At 38.2% G+C, this 22,598-nt stretch overlaps 1 protein-coding gene across 10 annotated transcripts in view; it reads right to left on the reverse strand.

Moving 5' to 3' along the window:
* Positions 1-22,598, reverse strand: part of pard3bb (par-3 family cell polarity regulator beta b) — a 219,763-nt gene that overhangs the window by 49,262 nt on the left and 147,903 nt on the right. For 9 of the 10 annotated variants that reach the window (XM_040147956.1, XM_040147954.1, XM_040147958.1 and 6 more), the window contains one exon: positions 7,045-7,165. In XM_040147956.1, coding sequence (XP_040003890.1) covers positions 7,045-7,165 — 121 coding nt within the window. The remainder of the gene's footprint in view (positions 1-7,044; positions 7,166-22,598) is intronic. The other variant, XM_040147955.1, reaches the window with a different exon arrangement.

A 22,598-nucleotide genomic window follows, 5' to 3' on the forward strand; every position in this document is an offset into this window, starting at 1 on the left:
TGAGACAGCAAACATTGTAACAAATGCTAGCTAGGTTGTGGGTTAGTAAACTGTCACTATAGTTGCTGCTGCAAAGCTAACATGCAGAGAGGACATGATGGTTACCCAGAGCCAGCACACCAGCTCCAGAGTGATACTCACAACTCTCCTACTACTATAGCTAACATCACAACAACAGCATATCCGGGCACAGTAGAAAGTAAGCTTAATGTCTGTGGACAAGTAATATTATATTGCCTGACAGTCTAATGTCACACAGGTACCTGCTTGCTAACTAACCAGTTGGGATTAGCTATCACAAACATTAGCAGATGGGATGAAACAATACTAACCTCTTGGCTCTGTGAAACATAGCAAAACTAATGTTTTACACACCTGTGAAAAAGAAACAGAGCAACCGCTGCATCCGTCTTCATGCCTTTCAACTCTCGGTTGGAAAGCCTCATTGATATTAACACGGCTATCCGCCCTTGCCTGATCGTGGCACTTCTTTCAGTTTTTGTTCTTCCGACCTTCTCCTCTTTGGCTGTGTCTCAGCCATCTCTCCTTCTTGATAATGCGATTATGTTGTGGAGTTCAGCACGTTAGCATGTACCAGATTTGCCTTCTCCCGCTTCCCCATCTCCCCTCTTCTGCTTTCCCTTGTTCTATGCATGAGCATGGACGGCCCCTGTTGCTGATTGGCTGGAATAGGGTTGTGTGGCTTGGACTGAGACACTTTATTTGTTTCCCATTTACAGAACAAGGGCTGTGTAGGAACACCACGTTTTTCTCCCCAGTGCACAGAAAGGATGGGCAGCTAGCAGACCGTAAGGAGATATTCACTGAGTTTGTCAAAAAAATGTATTGGATTACAGTCACTGACTATATCTTTAAGGAAGTACTTATTTTTGACGAAAAGATAACCAAGTAGTTTTTGTGCCTTAACCTAACCAAACCCTGACCATTCCAAAACTTTAACTGCGAGTCATTATTGTTACCATGACAATAAAGGTCTGGTATGCCTGGATGAAAAAGGTGGATGACAAAACATCTTGTCTGCTGTCTTATTCATAACTCCTAAGGGTGGAGAAATATAACTTAGATACATTTTTCACCTTACCAGTTAACGTAGATGTACTGTACATGTATAATAACAGATAGTCGAAAGGGGAAATAGCTCCTTATATGGCTAAAAATGCATATGAAGTAATGCGATATCAGCTCTTTAACACAATATATTTGTCTATTGAGTTAATTAAAAATATTTTTAATAAAAAGCAATGTTCAACATTATTTTAGCTTTCCACCATCTCACCAGACAAAAAAAAACATTTTCACTTAGGCGCAATATTTGTTATGGTTGACTCAAATACAAAAACAAACATTAGCTTGATGGTCTGCTGACACCACTACCACTCATCTTTAGTTTTCAGTGTAAAAATGGGGAAATTTTAAAATAACAGGGATTAAAAGGAGGACATAGACAGGAAGTCAAAGAGATGCGAATTGATGTGAATTGGAGAGACAGATAAAGAGAGGAATCACCTTTGGATTGGGATTAGGATAAAACACTTTCACCTTAAAGCAGACTCTGGCTCTTCTTATTCAGATAGATCTGCAATTATTAACAACTATTAACAACTGTTATCAACTATTAACAAACATTGTTTGATGCACTTTGAGACGCGTTTAGAAAATGGGCAAAAAAATGGACATAAGTGCTCTGAATCAGTATCTAATGCTGTCTATGACCCCTGGCTATGAGTCCCATGAGCAGAAAGTTGCAAATTCGTTCCAACCTGTTTTTTAAGCAAGAACCCATTTACTAAGGAAAAATGAAAAAGGCTCTTGAACAAAGCATTTAGTCCACAACTATTCAAGTGACTGGCGGCTACTCAGTCAGACTGTGGCTGTTCTGACAAGATTCAGGTGAGCACTTTCATAACATAAAGAAGGAAACAGGTGCAAAAAGAAGTGTACGCCCAGAAAACCCTTCTCAGAATAAACATTAAGTGTAAAGATGAAGTAAAAGAAAAAACGGCACCATGAGTAGGCAGCAGCACGGTAGTTCAGTGTGTTTTAAATCTGAGGTTTCCATACTATTTCATTTTGCATCACACTACAAAATGCCGTTAGTAATTACATGTCTAACTGTAAATGAACATACATATTACAGCCCAAGTACAGAAAAAAAAATAGATGAAAGCTTTTCATTATAATTAAATCCTATAATAAAGGCTGTGTGAAACCACCCACCATAACAATTGGCTTCCATACCCTCTGTGTAGGAATGTGTGAGTATGTGTATGTGACAACAGCAACAGCACCCTGTTGATTTAGTTCCCCTCTCCTTGGAGAGAAAATCTGTTGTTGTCTTCCAAAATACATACACCCATCCATAAGCACACCATGCATTCACTTGGGAAAAAAATTGTGGTGTGGCTTTTGATGCTTGATAATTGTTTTTAGGCAAACATAATTTTGCCAGCGGAGACAGCTAACCCATAACAATGAATCAGTGAGATGGTAATGGAGCCATAGGATAAAAAAACAAAAACAAAACAGACACACACACTGGCTGTGGCAACATTGCATAAGGAACTCTCGTCTTTCCCTTTCTCCCTGCCTATATCTCTGATTTTGTTTGACTCTCTCTCTACACTTAAGTTTCCATTGCTTTCACTTTTTATAGTCATTCAACAAATCCTACACAAAAAATAAAAATGTCTTGAGGGGAAACAAACAAACCAATAAAAGTGAAGTTGAATTAGTTTCCCGTCGGCTCACCTCCATAACCATTACTTCTCCCTCTCCCCTTCCCATAGAAAGCCAGTAAGGTAAATAATCGCCTCTGCTTTAATTAATAAATGCATCATCCTTAATGAGAGGGGCTTATTAGGCCCTGTGGCAACTGCTACTGGTCTGTTCTTCTTTTGATTTTTTTCTTTTCCTTTTTTTAACTTTCCAACTTCCAACTTAATTTCCACCTCTGAAGCATGCTAATTGCTCTTGGCCTCTGCTTTATAAACAAAAAAGTTTTCTCACTTGGAGGCAGAGAACAGTCTAACGTGCAACTATCGATTGCATCGTAAAGGGGACTGCCCCTAGCTGGTCACAAACCAAATGACTTTTAGATCTGAATTGGGTGGGGCAGGTATAACTTTGGATAAACGAAAGGCGCAACATTTCTAAATAATTCAATGCTGATTTCAGTATATACATTGTTACATAAAACTCAAACTCATTGAACACCACTTCATTTAACCCTAGAACCCGATAAAATCTAAAATAAACTTTGTCACTAAGGCTGCAAACTTATTTACATGATCAACTAATCAGCCAATTACTTCGTCCATAAGTTGTCAGGAAATACTGAAAAATGCGAACAATGTCACAATACTGTGGAATCCCAAGGCGGTCTTCAAATTTCTACTTTTGTCTGACGGACAGTCCAAAACCCAAAGATATAAGAGAATAATATAAGAAAAGCAGCAAATGAGCACAATTGAGGAGCTAGAACCACAGAATGTTCATATTTGCTTGAAAAATAACTTTAATTATAAATCAATTAACAAAAATTACAGGTTAATTTTCTGTCTATCAGCTAATTGATGAATGAATAATCATTTCAGCTTTACTAACGAGTTTGGTGTTCTGTATTTACTAAGGTCTTTCTAAAAAATGTTCAAAATTGTAAGGCAACTAACTTTACTACTCAATTGTTCTTCTTATTATTATTAAATTATTTTTGGTAATATTCATTACTCTTTAACATACAGCGTTAAATTTGCAGCTCAAGATCTGTATTATTACATTTGAACTTAAGTTGTAAAAGAAACTAAACCCATTCAGATGAAAATTTCAACAATTATAGTAAAAAAGACAGTGAAACTATTATACATGTCTTCATTTTGTCAAGTTTTTATAATTGCTATTCTCATTTTAGCTGCCTTACTCAAAAATCCTTGTACAGCCTACAGGCTGTGTATAACTGTTAACTAGAACTGCGAGATAGGATCATATTACACCTGTTGTAGCCTCTTAACAAGTAATTTTCAGAAGTGAATTGAAAATTTTATGACAACCTTTTAAAGCACCACATGACCTGGCACCTATCTACATCACAGAACTGTTAAGTCTGAGGTTCTACAGGCAGAGCCCTTTCAGCTATTCCAGAGTCAAGTGTAAAGACCAGGTGTGGCAAAGTCTTTTCTGTTAGTGGATTGATGATCTGGAATGATTTGCCAGAAGAGATCTGCTTAGTTCACTCTTTTAAATCGATTATCAAACCTTTTCAGATTTTCTTTTCACGCTTATTAAGATTGTAGTTATTTCTACTTCCCCCATTTTACCCTTTAAAAAAAAAAAAAAAACTGCCTCGTCTTAAATCTTGTTTTTACTTTAACAAACAAAAACCTCTGATATGTGATGATATGTGAACAGTGATGTGATCCTACAGAAGAACAGAGCACAAAAATTCTAATAAGTGGAGGGTTATAATGACTGCAGTGACAGAAATTATACTGACTCCACCTGTTAATACAAAATGCTGTAATCTGAAAAATGTTGTTACTATGACAGGGTTTCTGCAGAGTTCTCCAAATTAAATTTAACACTTTTAACGACCTTTTTACACATTTGTACTGCTGAGAATGCAATTCAATACCTTCTTCACGGTCCAACCGGTCATAAAATGACAGAGAACAACCACTAAAGCCTACAATTATATACACAAATTTATTGACATTTACATCATATTTTTGTAATGACCACAATTTGACCACAAAGAGACTCAAAAGTACCACAAAGAGTGTAGTTGTTTTGTGTCTCTATCATTCATATGCTTCTATATAGGAGTGGTGGTGGGGGGTCTTTTATTTGTCTATGCCCAGGGGCCCATTCTCTCATAATCCGTCCACACAAATTAGTGGATGCATTAACCAGTTAAAAAATGAGTAATTAATTTGTTACACACTTGTCCATTATAAGTCCATGAGCTTCCTAACAACTGTCTCCTGAGACCTAAAAGTTACAACTAATGTTACTGTCTACGGCAGGCAAGAAAAAATATTCAAGAATTTTTGAAAAATGAAATGTAAGACTTTTTAGTACCTTCTAAGAACTTTTTTGAGGTAACTGAATTCAAAGCTTTTTAGGACGTTTCAAGACCTGCAGATACCCTGTAAGAGGACCACTTATTCTATCCATGCATTGACTTAATGATTACATTTAAAAAATAATTCCCTGGTATGTGGGTTCCTACAAGCAGCACTGAGTTCTACCATACTTACTGATGTCAAAGCAATAATAATTAAATTAATGATGAAATGATGAAATGATGATAAAAAAAAAAATAGATTTATTTTGTATTCTTCTTTTAAGCACAGCATAATGATGTTTGACAGCATCCAGGAACACAGAAGTAAAGCTTCTGTCTTTGTCCAGTTGAGCTAAAATTGAAGTGTTGATCACGGTGCAGTGGTTAAATTGTGATATGCTGCAATGAACCTGCCCATTTGTCATAGGAGATTAATTATAGCTCCTCGGTGGAGAACTAATTTTGCTTGTTCTGGATGATTTCCTTTTTTTTTCCTCCAAAAAGCCACGGAAGCTTTAAAATCAGTGTGACAAGAAGAGGCAAGGTGAAATTCAGGGGGCACCTGATTTTACAGCAGTGAAGTTGGTTTTGAAGTAAGGCAGAAGGAGACCAGGCATTGTATGTGTAGTGAAAAGACACAGAGTACTCCATGATACCTTTACTGTGTCCCTGAAACAGTGTGATTAAGATTTGTTTTTGTTAACAGGAAGGGAAAAACAACAAAAGGTTGTTCTTTGTTCAAATAAGGAGCCTTAAGTCGCCGGCATTACTGTGTATCCCTGCAGTTTTAACATTCGATGACAATAACTTATAACCAATCCAAACTTTCCATGACATTAACTCTCAGTCTCAGATTATTCTCTTACCCATGTTTATATGTTGAGTGACGAATAAAAATGTGGTATAAATAAATTGTGTCTGAAAACATCAACAGAGTTAGAAATAGTGCAGCAGAACCTTATGAAACCTGAAATAAACCACTATCCTGACAGTAAACTGTCAAACATTTCACAGGTTTTGCTATGAACCTGCTCTATCAACAATGTAAACCATAAAAACTGGTCTGGACTTACTAGACATCTAGAAGTCTAGACTGTAGGCATTAAGGATAGATGTCATTACCATTACCGCTGACATACAGGAAAATAACAAAAAACAGAGAAATGAGCAACAGCAGGTAAGAGGGAACATATTGTCAGTATCTGGTTGACCAAGTGATCTGGCAAAACAATGGCACTGTCAGACTAATAAAAAGAAAATTTGATACCTCATAACATGTTTATAATAGCAGTACTCACACTAAGTTAGCAACAGTCATGGCGGCGTGACACCTCATACAAGTGTGGGGGTTGATTTCTTGTTAGATCTTTATTAATTTACTTTTATTACGGCATCACAGATGTGTGCTGGAGCTTTTTTTACAGCATGACTCAGGCAGCCTGAGCTCAGGAGGGAATCTGTGAGAATGTGATTACGATTCTGTGATTTGAAAAACAGTACCTCCGGGATAACAAGCAAGTAAAACCTCTACTTATCTCCTCTGTGTCTCATCCTCAGTGAAAAGTGGATCATATCATTCCTACCGGCGCAATGCCAACAGGAGCCATTCATGTCAAAGAGCAACTTGCTGCTGACAGCCAAAGGGCTTTGATCACTTGAAAGACGCAATAAAAGGAGTGATCACTTTGATAGCTGATAGGGAATAAGAAATCACACAAATGTGCATACATACACACTGTACTGGTGTGTGCACACAAGCACTCAGTATTCATAGTTATCTCATGGAAAGAAAACCTGATGATGGACAGACTGATGAGAAGTTTTAATAAATTTAAGGAGAGAAAATGAATGGACTAAGAGGCTATTTACCCGATCTACGTACATTACAGTGGACCTTCCTGTCCATTTGCACTTCTTTGTGTGTCCATATGTAAGTGTATGTGCATGTGTTTGAGACTCCTTACCCTGTGTGCGTCGTTTTCGTGCCCTCTGTGTCGTGGGTCCAGCTCTTCATATGGTGGTACCATTCCTTCTCTCCTTGCCTGCTGGTACTCTCTTCTTAGTTGCTGGATCCTGTCCACACTGCTACACACACACCGCACATATACACACACACAGGCAGCGATGGGTGGGTACACAGATTCAACCAAGCACACACATACACACGGAGACACAAAAGCACACAAAACTGTTTTGAGAAGCAAGCTTTTATATCATTCTGAAAAACAAAATGTAATTGGGTTAATTAAGCTGTTACACATCCAAGGTGAATATGGAGAATATTCAGACCCCACAGGTACAGAAATAGAGCCTAAATTTTAGCAAATTCAGTATCATTTCGGGATTCTGGATCTTAAGGACAAGCATGTTCAATAGTGAATTAAAGAATCAAGACGGTGACCGTTCATAGGTTGCTGTATCAATATAAAATAAAAAAACTTATACTTATTAGAACTCTTATATCAGATAAACAGTAATTTTCCTGACATCAGCATGCAGAAGTTTGACTGCAGAAATAGAGACCAGACAGACGCATCTGTAGACGAACACACACACATGCATACACACTACATACACACTACACACACACTACACACACGCACAAAGATTAATTTCTTAATCGTTCTGACTGCCTACATCTATATCTGTTTCTCCATGTTTTTCGTTTTCTCTTGCAAAAGACAAGAAAACAAAAACATCAATCAAATGAATATTCTTTCTCTCTGTCAATAGAGGAAATTTGCGGCATATCAACACTGAACCTGGGCACCCTTGTCAGTCATGCACATACATACATATCTACTCACCCTCACATAATGGAAATAGGGAGAGTCATATCATACACACATGTTCCCATATGCACCACTAGAACGGCAGTCTGCAATTTCAGGAACCAAGTTGGTGGAAGGAGGAAGAACGCATTGATGTACCATCAAAATTTATGAAAACTACGAAAAATAGCAACCCACTCTCTCGCTTTTCTCCAAGGCATTTTGTAAAGTACGCCTTCTGAGAGGTCACGCAAAAGTGTAGCATTACCAATACTCAGCACGTCATCCATTATGCGACATGGATGTTGGTCTGTTTTAGATTTGTGGGTAGTTATTTTTAGCGACTGAGAATCTTAGAACTGTACTAACCCTAACTCTAGACTTTGGCTAAGATAACTGTTTTTCACACTTAGGGGAAAAAACCTGTAAAATCAGGGATAGCTCTGCTCTTGAGTGGGCTTTAGTAAACCCTGGGCTACAGCTTGGGATATTCCATCCCTAAGAGGGGTTGTGGTCCAGGTGAGAAACCATTGAGACTGTTAAGGCATGTCCTCTTGGTGGCATCTTTCTCTTAGACTGGCTGTTTAGTGATTCAGTGTGTATACACACAGCCCATGAACACAGATTAGCTATGAAGAAGTAGAGAACACTTAAATGAATGCATGTCCGGTCATCAAGAGACAGAGACATTCCACAGTGATGATGGTGGAGTGGGGAAAAACTGAAATACACCCTATAACATACCAGAAGCAATGTAACGAAAGGGTTAGCAACATGATAGACAAGGATGTGGCATATTCAGGTCGCTAGCAGATTAGCAAGGAGACTTACAGTGGGGAAAGAAAAAGTAGGTTCCATTCCTCCAAAAAATATTATCCTGAAAGCAAAGCCCTTATCACAGATGCCAATATAAATTATAATTAGGCTTCTAACCTTAAAATGATTTAATTACTACAAAGTTAAAAATCAAAAGCACTTTTTAAAATGCTAAATCCTGCTTTTCCAGCAATGTTATTTTTTCAAAATGTAAACTCTATTTACAAGTTTATTTTTCTGTCCCTCAATTTTTTTCCTCTTCTCTTTTTTAGTCCTGCCCCGTCATGCTCCCTCCTCCCTTTGATACAATAAACCCAGAGAGAAGTTACAATGAGTGTAATACTGTATCTATAGCTCTGACAACACATTATACCCGGTTTCACATCACAAACATGTCTATTGCATGTGGTCTCACACTCACATTTCAGAAAACATGACTTTGTTTAAATATCCCTTTGTTAGCATTTTCATCCACCAGTGTCTATCTGTACTCTCCCTCTTAAATCTGCATATTTCTTTTTATTATTCATGTTAATTTATGATAATATTTAATATAAAAATATTAAATACAAAATACATATTGCACTGCCTGTCCTACATTCATTTTCTTTTTCCCATTTAAAATTCACATAGTAGGGAGTCACATGGTAGATTGAGAGAAGCTGCTTTACAGTATATACTGTATCGAGGACTGCACTGTAGTGAAACACAGTTTAATGTCAGTGTGCGTATCTGTGTCTTTGTGTCTGTATATGGGTGTGTTTCTGCTCCTTATTCTAGCCACAGCGTGAAAGAGAGCTGCGTCAGCAGTAACACACAGCATCTACTGTGTAAAGAGTAGATTTGAAGCACAGTGAAATCAAATGCGAAGTGCACTTCATGACCAACAGAAAAAAACATTTTTTTAGTCTCGTTTCTCCAATCACTTTGTTTTTCCATTTGGTTAAATTCCATCATTTGCTTTTCAATTACATTTTACAGTGCCTTTCTCTTCATGGGTTTTATTGAGCTGGCATTCTATGTTGACATTTTACTTTATCATTTTATTAAGTGAGTAAATATAAAAATGTCTTCTTTTTTTAAATTTCAATCAAAATTGTTTAGATTTTATTTATTGTATTTATTTAGGGGACTGCAGTGCCCTAGAATGTTAAAGCCAGAGATACACCAGTGGCAAACTGGCAGCTCATCACGAAAACAGAAAGAAACAAACTTTCATGTTTATTGGCAGTCAATACTACATCACACATCTTTCCTCACATCTACCATCTACAACAGATCTGTTTAAGCCTCTCCTTGTCCTTCTTAACTGAGATTCCTCAACAACATATTTGTAGGGACTACCCAGTCCATCATTACACTGGATGGCTCTCAACACCCTAGTATACTGGCTGTTTGACCTCTGGTCAAATTTGTGGAAATGCTATTATTTTCTAATATGTTCTTTTCTATTTTGTGAATGCTCTTCTTTGCTGTGCTTTTTCATGTTTAATGCATCACAGCAGAAAGGATTTGTGTCACAGGGAGCACTGGATGATACACACCTCATGCAAATATGCTCACACTCACACACACACACACACACACACACACACACACACACACACACACACACACACACACACACACACACACACACACACACACACACACACACACACCCTCTGCTCTGTTTTATTGAAAGAGAGCCTGGGAGAATAGGGTGGTGAAATGTACACAACATTTATTTCATGCCTACAGACGCACGCACGCACATATACAAACACTCTTAAGTACACACACACACGCACACAAAGGGTACTTTATTTGATTTATAACTTCACATAAAAGGAAGAGTGTGGGCTCAAGAAGAAATAAAAATGATAAACACAGACATACATAGCACAACACACACGCAGACACACACACATTTCCATGACCACATACTGAGGCACTGAGGAATTTATTGATTAGCTTTAGAGAAACAAGTAAGCCATAAAAGGAGCAGAATTGTATGACTTCACTTTTTGTGGTAAATTAACACCACTAGGATTGGTTCATGTGGTAATAGCTTGTGTGTTATACAGCAGATGACTGTGTGCTTAAAACCCACCAACACGTGTACTTTCAAATCAGGAATAACTTCAGTTCAGTACATCATACATTGTAGAATATTACGGTATGATTCTAAAACCTAAAAATATGTTTTATTTAAGGCATAAAGCAGGGGCTTGCCCCAGCAAGAACTAACTCTTCTTTCTCTCTCTCTTCCTCTATCTCAAGCGTGCACACACACACACACACACAAAACACAGGGAGATCAATCTCTTGCTCTTTCTCTGTCACACCAATAATAATTCTATAAATGTTTAAAATCAGAATCGGTAACTCGGCATAGCTGTTAATAATGCTGCCATCAATAATTAAGAGTTCTGTTCCATTAATAATTTGTGAGATACACTCTAAAATATATCAATGTCCACAGTAAAGGAATATGTCCTTGTCATTAAAGTCTATAAATATTTACAAGAGTGGTTATAAGAGGTGTATTTTCTTTTTCTAAAGTTACACCATAAAACATGTTTTCTGGCTCACTTTAAATTAGTTTTGGGATCTTGCCATCTAAAAGCAAGACTTCAATGTTGAGGGCAGGGTGAAGTGTGACATGTGTTCATAGGTCATGTGTATTTAACATTCATTTTTAATGACATAATGTGAGATCTGTCCAATCCTGTAGTAACACAATCCATACAGAGAATATATACCATGCTTAGGTTTAAATTCTCTCAGAGATTTTTTATTTCTTTAAATTTAAATGCTTGCATGAAGTGTAAATACCTTGGAAAGGCAGTATCTGCCTGGTCGATTTTAGTTTTGGCTTAATAAGATCATCATTAATTAAGAGCCATGTAGTGATGTGGCAAATCCATTACCATCACATGGAAAACACAGTGATTTGTCATATGCACCTGGAGATCTATTGGCCTTTTCCCTCCATCAGAAAAATTAATTATGGATATAGAAAGACAGTGACAGAGGAAAAGATGGATACAATGTAAAAGAAGAAGGAAGATATGAAGGCAGAGAAAGGACAGGTCAAGCAAACGTTTTTAGTGTTCACTACAGATGACTTTGAGCTGACAGGTTTCATAAATCTGACTGAATGTGGCCAAAGGACTGCAGTGTATTCAGTCATACAAGCAGCAACACACATGTGAGTGCTCAGATTCACACATACAGGGATGGACAACGCATACGTGATGTATAGTCTCCTTTTAGATGAGGCACAGGGGAAATGTGTTACTGAGATTGTTGACTCAGTCTGATTTATCCCATCTATGCACATATGTGTACATGAGACTATGTTTTAGTATATGCATAGAAATAAACAACACAAAAATATGTAAAGGAAGCAATAAAACCGTGAGAGAAAGAGTGCGCGTGTTGGTCTTGCATTCTTGGAGGCAACGTAGACAAGAAAAGGGTATAAGTGCTACTGACTGGCAGTGCTGTTGACCTTCTGAAAAAAAGTAGAGTAGTAAAGTCAGATTTGCTTTCATTAGCACAAACACAAAGTCATGATAGCCATTTGGAAAAATCAATAAAGCTTGAAAACATGAACTGCTATTGATTCAAAAGCTTAAGAGACGGTACATACTGTATATATATGGCTCCTTCACCCTTTTCAAGAAAGTGGGAAGTTTGTGACTTTGCATCCTGCTGACACTGATCAATGCAACAAACAATAACTGTTTTTTGAAGCTTTGGAAATGTCTGAGGTATGGATGACTGTCTCACCCCTTTCAGTGCAACACTAAATAAACACTGAATTTCTATTCAAATGAGATGGAATAAGGCAGGGACCTTAAAACTTGTTTAGTCAAGGGTACAAATTGCATGAATTAACTTAATTATATATGATCACTTAATTCAATTCAATACGATTTTAATATAAATCTATGTTGTTACACAAGAAAAAATATTAATTAGTATTCTAACTATTTGAACTCGTAAATGAATAGTATAAAAATGATTTTATTACTTTTAGGCTGATTACATCTCTCAGTAATGAAAAGACTCAAACCACAGTCGAAAACAGTGAGGGAGAACAACAGAGAAAATTAAGCTTGATATTGACTGATGATGACAGAGGGAGTTGTAGTCTTTCTCTTTCCACACGTCCACAAATGCCTGCTGGTCTGTGTGTGTTCTCCCGGGTGTCTAGTTGTAGAGTAGAGGATCATTATCAGACCACAGTAACAGACACAGGTCAATGCATTATCTCTGTCTCTCCCTGTGTCTTGTATCTCTGTTTCACTCGGCTGCTTGCTCGCAAATGTACACGCACACAAACACAAACACACACACACACACACACACACACACACACACACACACACACACACGCTGGATTACTTGTAAGTAACAAAAAAAAACTTAAATCAGTGTGAGTTATTGTCCATCATCTGGTTACATGGATATGAGCCTTCTTTACATTACTGTATATATATTCCATCCTTTTTAGATTTCTGTGATGCATTACATTTTCTTTTCACATTTTCCTTTACTGGGAGTCATTCAGGGCAGTAAATTTCACAATTCTGTCACTCCTTCTATTTTAATTTCTCACGCCTCCACTCATCATCATCTGCTCATCTCCATCTCCTCTGCCCTGCCTCCATTTCCCTCCCTCATCTCGCCCCTTCATCGTCTTCCTCCTCCTAATCACCCAAGCTTCTGTTTGGCCTTAATTAGTTGACGTCTCCACTAATGAAGTTTGACAGCAAAAGATCACCAATGCTGGCAGGTGGTTCAGAGGGTAAAAAAGAAAGAAAGGGGCAAGAATAGGGGGAGAGAGGGTGAGGGAAAGAAAGACTTCGTAATTCACTGCAGCTGTGTATTTGGCGTGGGTACATGTACGTACTGTCAGGTTTCTCTGTTGCTCCCCTCTCCTCTGCAGGCTAACAGGAAGTGACACTTGTTTTTAAAATGTGGCTGACAGGATATGACACTGCTCCGTACGCAGCACGGTCTAAGCACAGGGAGTAATTAGCGCTCTATCGACTGCCATGACATCAATCAGAGTAGCTGTCTATATCCTGCGTTTGCATGAGAAACACTCACAGTGGCAAAGGACACTTGCATCCTATCGTCATGACAATCAGTGAGTGTGTGTGTGTGTTTGTTTGTGTGTGTGTGTGTGTGTGTTTGTTCATATTGTACAGATTGAATATTGTCTGGCATAACATTATTTAGACAAGCCTTCTTGGTGTGTGCAAGTGTGCGTGTGTGTGTGTTTGTGACACAGAGAGCGAGGGAGTGCTATGGTTGGTAAACTGACTGGCATAAAATCATGGAAGCAGGCTGTCTGGCTCAACATTGCCCTTTGACTTTAGCAGACGTGTGTGTGGCAGGAGGCACATTTGCCTAATGCCTCTGCCAACAACATAAGCAGTAGATGGCAACTCTCGAAAGCTGGATTTATACTTGACACAAGGGTTTAACAGCTGTCCCATCAGAAATACCTACAGTGTAGGTTTTGATTCATAGTCCTGTGTTGATATTTAACTTTAATTGATCAGGACACATCATGCTTCATTTATATTTATATTTCCCACTTCAATTCTGTTTGAATTCTTTCATTCACTTTGTGATAAATAATAAAGATGAGAAAGTTCACCTTGTGTAATTACTGAGTAGAAAACTACTGCCTTGCAGTTGCCTGTTATGTTCTTTCATTCACTGTGATACAGAGTGATGATCACTGCAAACTGAAGGTCTGCAGTGGAGATGACTTTGCTAGATGTACATTAATAAAAAGGAAACAATTACTGAACCTTTCTTCAACCTGCTTTATGTTGTCTTCACTCTCAACCATCTCTACAGTCATCGGAAGATTGCAAGAGAAAACACTAGCAGCCCGAGCAGACCAATCACAAGTTATGGTGGTTTTTCCATGGTACAAATGTAGCCCTCTTAACGTGTTCTGTATCTTGTTATCGTCAGTATAAGTCCTACTAATTAAACAACAAAACTTATTGTTTGTCATCGTCTTTAAAACAACCAATACAAATGTTTTGTTAAGGATTAAGGAGAAAGTTTAGGAAGTTTCTCTCTTTTGTCATCGTCCAGGACAATGGAGTCAAGATAAACCATGATATCAGGCTATATCAGAGCCATTAAAAAGTTATATTAAGGTCCTAAATAGAAAAAAGAGGAAAACTGTTGTAGGAAAAGTGCAGTAAGAACAGTAAAATGAACAAAGCACAGAAAAACTGGTGTATCTACTGAAAAACTGGCAGAGACAGGACTTGGGCACACAAACCAAAGAACAATGTTATGGCTTTCTCCACACCCAATGCATATATTATTTTTGTCCCCATTGTTAAATGTGTTACTTAAATGTCATTAAGCCATTTTACACTTGATTCTAACTTGACTAAGAATCTCTCGAATCACTCCAGAAGGTTTGAGAAGACACTCCAGCGGACCTTTACTTCACATGACTATACAGCTTGGTTTTTTGTTAAAATGATTACAATACAAAAAACATTTATTAATCCTCTCACACATGGTGAAACAGAAGAGCCACACCTGCAAAGACAAAGACAAAAGTAATGCACTCCATATGAATCATAAAAATCTGCCCAATAGGATCTGGGACATACAATACACACTGCAGAAAACCGTGTGCATGTTGCTTAGCTACAGGTTTCCACTACTGAAATCTCAATTTAATTCTTTTTTTTGTCATTTATAACACACAGTATAGGAACAACAAACATCTATATAGATGGAAAATAACATGAAAGATGTAAAAAGCTAATTCTGCACTGAGCGGATATCTTTTGTGTCTTGAAACTTTCAGTGTGTTCATGTGTTTGTGTCCTTTTAAGAGCCTGAGTGCATGTGCCCATGTGTCCTTTTACTGTGTACGTGCTCCATCGCAGGCGAATGTCCTTTGCATGGAACTCATTTTTCATTGAGAAGTACTTGTGCAAATACGAGAGACGGAAATCATAAATGAGAGGAAGAGAGTGCAACAGGGGGAAGAGAGACCTAGAAAGGGTCTATTGACGGAAAGAGAGCAAGGGGGAGGAAGGGATGGAGCAGACGAGTGCCTCTCGAGAGCTTTTCTTTATTAGCCAAGCTGAATCATGCGCTTTGAGTCCGGAAAACACACAGTTTGGCCCTTTTCTTGTCTGCTAACCCACAATTGGCCCCCCCCAACACACTTCTTCTCATTCCTCTTTTTTAGCCCTCTTCACATTCTCTACTCTCAGCATCTCAGTTCAGTTCATCCCTTAATTTTTTTTTACTACTTTCCCATCTCCTATTTTCAGTCTAATTTGCCCTTTCAGGCTCAGACATTTACTGACCCCCCTGCTCATTCTCCTTACTTCATCCACCTCGTTCCCTAATTCATCTGTTGAATTATCCCAAAACACCCACTTAGCCTCTCTTCCCCTGAATCCCTCACTAACTCTTCTTTTCTCCTTCTTTCTTCACTAGCTGATCCACTTTTCTCATTCCTGCAATTATTTGGGTCCACTCATGTCTCCTTTCAGCTGACAAAATTTGGACCACACATTGTCTCCTCCAAATCATCTTCTCTTTCATTTTTTACCTCTAAACATGCACTGACTCCCAATCATTTTCTTTATCCTCCTTTTCTTTTCCTTACCTTTATCCTCCATTTTTACTACTCTGTATCCCTCTGTTCCTGCTTTTAGAATTAAATCCCCTCTTTTCTTCAGCACTTCCACCCCCTAATTTGTTCATTTAGCTCCAAACTCATTCTGGGTCTTTCTTCTCCATACCACTCCTCTGTTTTACTTCTTCCTTTCTTTCTCGAACTTCCCTTCCTCTCTTTTCCAACTCCCATTTAACCTTCCATTTTAGCTCCCTTTAGTCCCAAAACACACCAAACTTCTTTCTCATATCCGTCATGGTCCTTGGATCTACTTACTGCTCAAAATGTGACATTTCTTTCCTAAGAGTTTCCATAATAATGGCATTTTCTCCATACCTTCATGAAGAAACGAGTCCATTAAAAAACCTATATAGACACATTTTAGATCTGCCGAACATATACACACCTGCAGTACTGTTTCAAAGTTTAGTCATGTCTTTATTGTTAAAAGAAAATTGGATGCAGACTCTGTCTGGCGTCAAAATCTAAGGCTTTATAGCACATAGACACTTATCCATCCAACCCAATCTCCTGTCCAACACTTTTCACAGTAATATAAGAACAATGGGCTACATCTTAATCCTCAACTAAACCTAAAGCAGGGTCATTTTAAGCTGCTTGAACAAAAAAACAAAAACAATGCTGTTGTTTCTTTTTTTCTTACTTCTTCATTATTTGTGGGTCAGAAAACATTATGTATGTTGCATGTCATAAGGGCTGGAAACATGCAAAGAGCCAGTAGGTTTTGTATCAGATCCTTGTAGAACTGTCTAAGATATGACTGGCAATTTACCAATCCGAAATGCAAATTAGTTCTCCTGCTGCAGCTATTTTTTCAGTGCATTTCATGTTTATGTAACCTTAGCTGTTCATTCACTAATAAGGTTTTCTTCATGACTTATATTATTTGCTTTAATGCTTATTAGTGCCAAAATCATGTACCTACCCAAAGCTTTGGGTACCTACCAAAAGACACACCCCTTAATACACACACGCACATCCACACATACACCGTACCCACCAAGACTAATTACCTACAAGAAGAAAGTGATGTGGAAAACAGCACTTGCACAGACCAACCTGTCACCCACTACAGCCCCCCCCCCCCCCAGATTAAGAGAGTGAGTCTGTATTACTGTGTAAAAAAAAAAAAAAGGTTAAAAAAAAAATCTGTGTGCGTGCGTGCGTGCGTGTGCGCGAGAGAGAGAGAGGGAGTCTGTGTGTGAATGCGGCACTCAATGAGCCGAGAGAATGTCTGATTAATTAACATGGAGGAACGAAAGCCTCTCCAGTGACTGGTCAAGCAATGCTAAAAGCTCATCTGTCTTCCCTGTATGAGCTTCCTCTATGTCTCTCTTGGTCTCCATTTCACCATTCTGACTCTTAACACACTGTTTGCGGGTGTGTATTGTTTACGGTCATGTACTCTGTGAAATAACACGAGAACAATCTATACATTTACGCTTAAATATGTCTGGGAAAGTACAGTAGATGTTACAGCTGTTTAAATTCTACACCATATGCCTCTATATAGCATTTTAGCAGTCTAATATTTGTGATATAAATGTCAAAAAGAAGCCTAGCAACCTCTACACTTTTTCTTACATTGAGTAACACTTAAAAATATCTCACAGGAAATCTGGTGTATTGCTCTACATAAGTAAAGAATATTACTGTATGATATAAAGCAGTAAGAGGACGGCTGCTCTTCCAGCACAAACAGCAAAAGTTTTCAGAGTTTCTCACAATGGCAGATGGTGGAACGAGTGAAAGCCAAAGCCATAATCACTTCCAACATGTTTATCCTCTTTAGTCAAGAGAACCTAAAACAAATACAAATGGAGCAACACCAAAAAGGGAGAGTGGGGCAGAGCAGGAGCTTTGTCTTTACAATAAGTGGCAACACTGTATAGCAGTTATCAATCCAGCAGAGGGTTATTGATCTTAATACAACAACTGCATCAGGACTAGGAGCAACTGATAATCTGTTACATATAAAAAGTTGTTACCCATAAAAGCATGACATACAACTTAGCATATAATTCAGTACAGGATCACCTCAGAGTACAGGCTTAAAATTGTCCAAAGGGTTGAATTACCGCCTCTCTTACACGGCTTCAAAACAAGCAGCATTATAAGGATAGGCAGTATATAATCATCATGATGATCATCAAGTATTTCTCTTATTAATTGTCTTAGGTAAGAAGGATCTATACTTTCTCCTTATAAGACGTTAACCAAATGCACTCTATATCTTTTTCTTTTTTATGTGTCTTTCTTTCTATATTTTGTTTGCTCTCTACTTAGCCTTTACTCATATGCTACAGTGCCTCTCTCTCTCTTTCCAGCTCACTCCACTCTAGTGTCTCCAGGCTGATTGTTTTCTAATTGGTGGAGTGCCAGAGGTCGTGGTTGTTATGGTAACCTGCAAGGGGCACTTGGAGTGGTTAGGTGGTGGTGGTGGTTGGGTGAGGCTGGGAAGGGGCACCCACTCAAGAAAACTGAGGGCAGCACTCATTCAAGGCTTAGGTGGTCACTTCAGAAAATGGACTGAGTGTGTGTGTGTGTGTGTGTGTGTGTGTGTGTGTGTGTGTGTGTGTGTGTGTGTGTGTGTGTGTGTGTGTGTGTGTGTGTGTGTGTGTGAGTGAGTGAGTGTTTGTGTGTGTGTGTGTGTGTGTGTGTGTGTGTGTGTGTGTGTGTGTGTGTGTGTGTGTGTGTGTGTGTGTGTGTGTGTGTGTGTGTTTGACATCCTAACTACCTCAGTTTCGTACACGCACCTAAGTGTATGAGTGCACAGGAGGGAGAAAATGGCTGCAGTGTGAGGAAGAAAGGTAGTGAGAACGATGGTGTCGAAGTGTACACATGTGTGTCTTTGTGTCTGTTTATGTTTAAGTGCAGAGGGTGGGCCAAGATTCCTGCTCTGCACTTGAAAATTTTGAAAACAGAGACCAGCAGACAGTTGCAAGAAGCTTCTAGATGGCTACAAGAAATGTTTAGAGGCTGTCATTGTTGTTAAAGGTTCTGCAATCAAATATTAGTGAAGGCTGCCAATAACTGTGTCTTGGGTATGAAAGTTTTTTTTTTTATTATTTCACTATTATCTAGGTTTTGTTTTTCATTTTCTTTTTTCTGAAAAGCTCCTTTGCTTGAGTCCTTTTCTCTCCCACCCTGTGTCCTGACATGGAAGGGACACAGAGGAGCTGCAGGAGGGTGGACACCAGGAAAATGACTGTATGTCCACACCAAACTGTCAAAATTTGAATTGCATCTTTTTTTCACTATGATTTAGCAATCGATCCACATTTACCTGTTTTTTTTTTTTTTACCTCTGATGACTCAGCTTGTTGAAAACAGTCTCTAGTGTGGACAAATGTCAAACGACATAAGCCATAAGCCTCTCGGGTTAAGTGTCAATGTAGGTAATCACACAGTAAAGGTATTATCATCACACTGTATTTATGTGCATCTTGTTGAATGGCTTTGCAATTAAAAACTAGAGATTTGATCAACAATGAAACCAACTTGAAAACACTAGCGGGAATGTACATTGTTTGCCCCATAGCATCAAAATGTGAAGGCTGGTTAGAGAGCCAGTCTATAACGGCAAAGGATGGTAACATAGGAAATAATTGCCTTTGAAGAAAAAGACTGGTAGAAAAAGAGATAGAGAGTAATACAGTAGATTATTTAGGTAAATGGATCATTTTGGCTTGTGCTTATAAGAAGTGAGTGTGAGAGAGGATGTGTCCGTGCTTCTCCAAAACAAATCCATGCTTTTGTGTGTGTGTAATCTCTACCAAATGTGCGTTGTCTGTGTGCGCATGTGTGTGTAATGGGTCTACTAAATGAGTCTGCATTAAACTATGCCACGCAGAAGGAATTGAGCTGGCTGTGCCCTTTAGAATTAAAGGTGGTTGGCTAGTTGAGAAGAAGACAGTGTGATATATCACTGTGCTGTGTGGTTAAATAACTGTCCTTCCGTAATAGAGCTGTTTAAAGCAAACCACTGATTAAAAAAAACAATAAAATAAAAATCTCATAACACTCACATAACACACAAAAATGCACACATGCAGCGAGGCACATAAACGTGTGCTTAGGAATGTAACTGACTATACTTCGAGATCTACATACAATATGTAAATTGCCACACATTGCTGTTGAAAAAGTGTGCCAGCTTGCTTACATAAGGCCAACTGTGTTCATAGGAATGCATAACTAAAGCAGTGGTACCATGAGCATCAAAACCGAGGTACTCTGTGTTAGTGGGCAAGAATTTTCTCCCTGCACCAAACATGCACCCCATCATTACCAGTTAATTTGCTCTTATCTTCATCTCTGTTATTTCAGTGATGAAGATAAGAGTCTCACAACGTGTTGCTCCTCAACTAAAGTTCGTCACAGCTTTTGACAGACTCAAGCATTATGTTCAGTAGTGGCTTCTACTGACCACCTGTTGTATAATGATGTGCTCTTTGTTACACATGCGTCATAGAGGCACCTGCCGATATGAAAGCATACTCTCTGCATCTATGATTTGTCTCAGACCCAGGTCCAAAGTAACATTACTAAGGGGGCTTCTCAAATTTATGAAGGTGAACCAGTAGTTACAGACTGAATGGACAAGCAAAGGTAATAAAAAAAAAGCTGATACAGAGTCAACACCACTGTGTGTCAATAACAGTTGATGACCAGAATTTAGAATATCTTCAGGAAATAAATGCAAATTAAACAATTTTCGATATATCTTCTATAATATTTAATAAAATGCCCAAGGTTACTGAAAAACATCAAAAATCCTTTCATATAGTGATATAAAAAATAAACATAAAATTTACACTTGACAAAATTATTGGCACCCTTTTGATGAATTTGATGAATCAGTTCCTCAACCAAAATGAAAAACAATTAAGACTCACCTGTGTTTAATTTTCAGCATTTGCATGACCTGGGTTAACCAATGAATGATGGCATTACTGCATAAAAAGGGGCTGACTGTTTCTAGTTTCTTTTTCACAATGGTGAAGAAAAAAAGCTGTCTGAGAGCATCAGAAAATGCTATTATCAGGAAACATAACAATTCCAAAGGCTACAAGGCAATCGCCAAAGATCTCTAAATCCCTCTTTCAACAGTTCATAATGTTATCAAGAAGTTTCACAGTCATAAAACTGTTAAAACGCTTCCAGTGCTTGGTGCTAAGAGGAAACTCAATGAGAGAAGTCTGCAAAGGTTGATGTGAACACCACAAAACACATCTAAAGAGCTTCAGGCTGACCTGGAGCAACCTGGAGTATTGGTTTCAGCCTGTACCATACGCCACACACTAAACCAAGTAGGGCCAAGTAAAGGCAAGACTAATTTGTGCAAAACCCTTCATAAATGAGAGTCACAGTCTTTCTGGGATAGCGTTCTTTGGACAGATAAAACAAGAGTAGAGTTCTTTGGGAATGCAGCGTATCCGTTTGTTTATAGGCAATGAAATTAAGCCCATAAGGAAAACAGCACCCTACCTACAGTAAAACATGGTGGAGGTTCTATCATGCTGTGGGGCTGCTTTGCTGCTTGTGGTCCTGGAGGCACTGAATGTATCAGAGGAATGATGAAATCAGAAGATTAACAAGGCATTTTAGAGCAAAATTTGTTACCCGGTGTCAGACAACTAGGTTTGAGGTGAAGATCCTGGGACTTTCAGCGGGACAACGACCTAAAGCACACATCCAGCACCACAAAAAAATGGCTGGAAATGAAAAGATGGACTGTTTTAAACTTGCCAGCAATGAGTCCTGACCTAAATCCCATTGAAAAACTTTGGAGAGAGTTGAAATCTGCCATTGCAAAAAGGACTCCTGGAAACTTAAGAGCTTGAAAACAGAAACTACCAGCAGACAGTTGCAAGAAGCTACAAGATGGCTACAAGAAATGTTTAGAGGCTGTCACTGTTAAATGTTCTGTCACCAAATATTAGTGAAGGCTGCCAATAACTGTGTCTTGGGTACAAATAGTTTTTTTTTTTTAATTATTTCACTATTATCTAGGTTTTTCATTTACTTTTGTTCAGTAACATTGGAAATTTTATCAAAACATTCTGATCATAAAAAATTGGATAATTTGCATTTATTTATGAAGATATTATAAATTCTGAACTTGAAATTCAGGGGTGCCAACAATTTCAACAAGGACTGTATATATTCAGACATACTGATTTTTGATCTGGCACAACTTGTTTCACCATTAGTAAACAAAACAAGCAAAGCATAA

The sequence above is a fragment of the Xiphias gladius genome, chromosome 16 (assembly GCF_016859285.1).
Source record: "Xiphias gladius isolate SHS-SW01 ecotype Sanya breed wild chromosome 16, ASM1685928v1, whole genome shotgun sequence".
In the NCBI taxonomy this organism is placed as follows: domain Eukaryota; kingdom Metazoa; phylum Chordata; class Actinopteri; order Istiophoriformes; family Xiphiidae; genus Xiphias; species Xiphias gladius.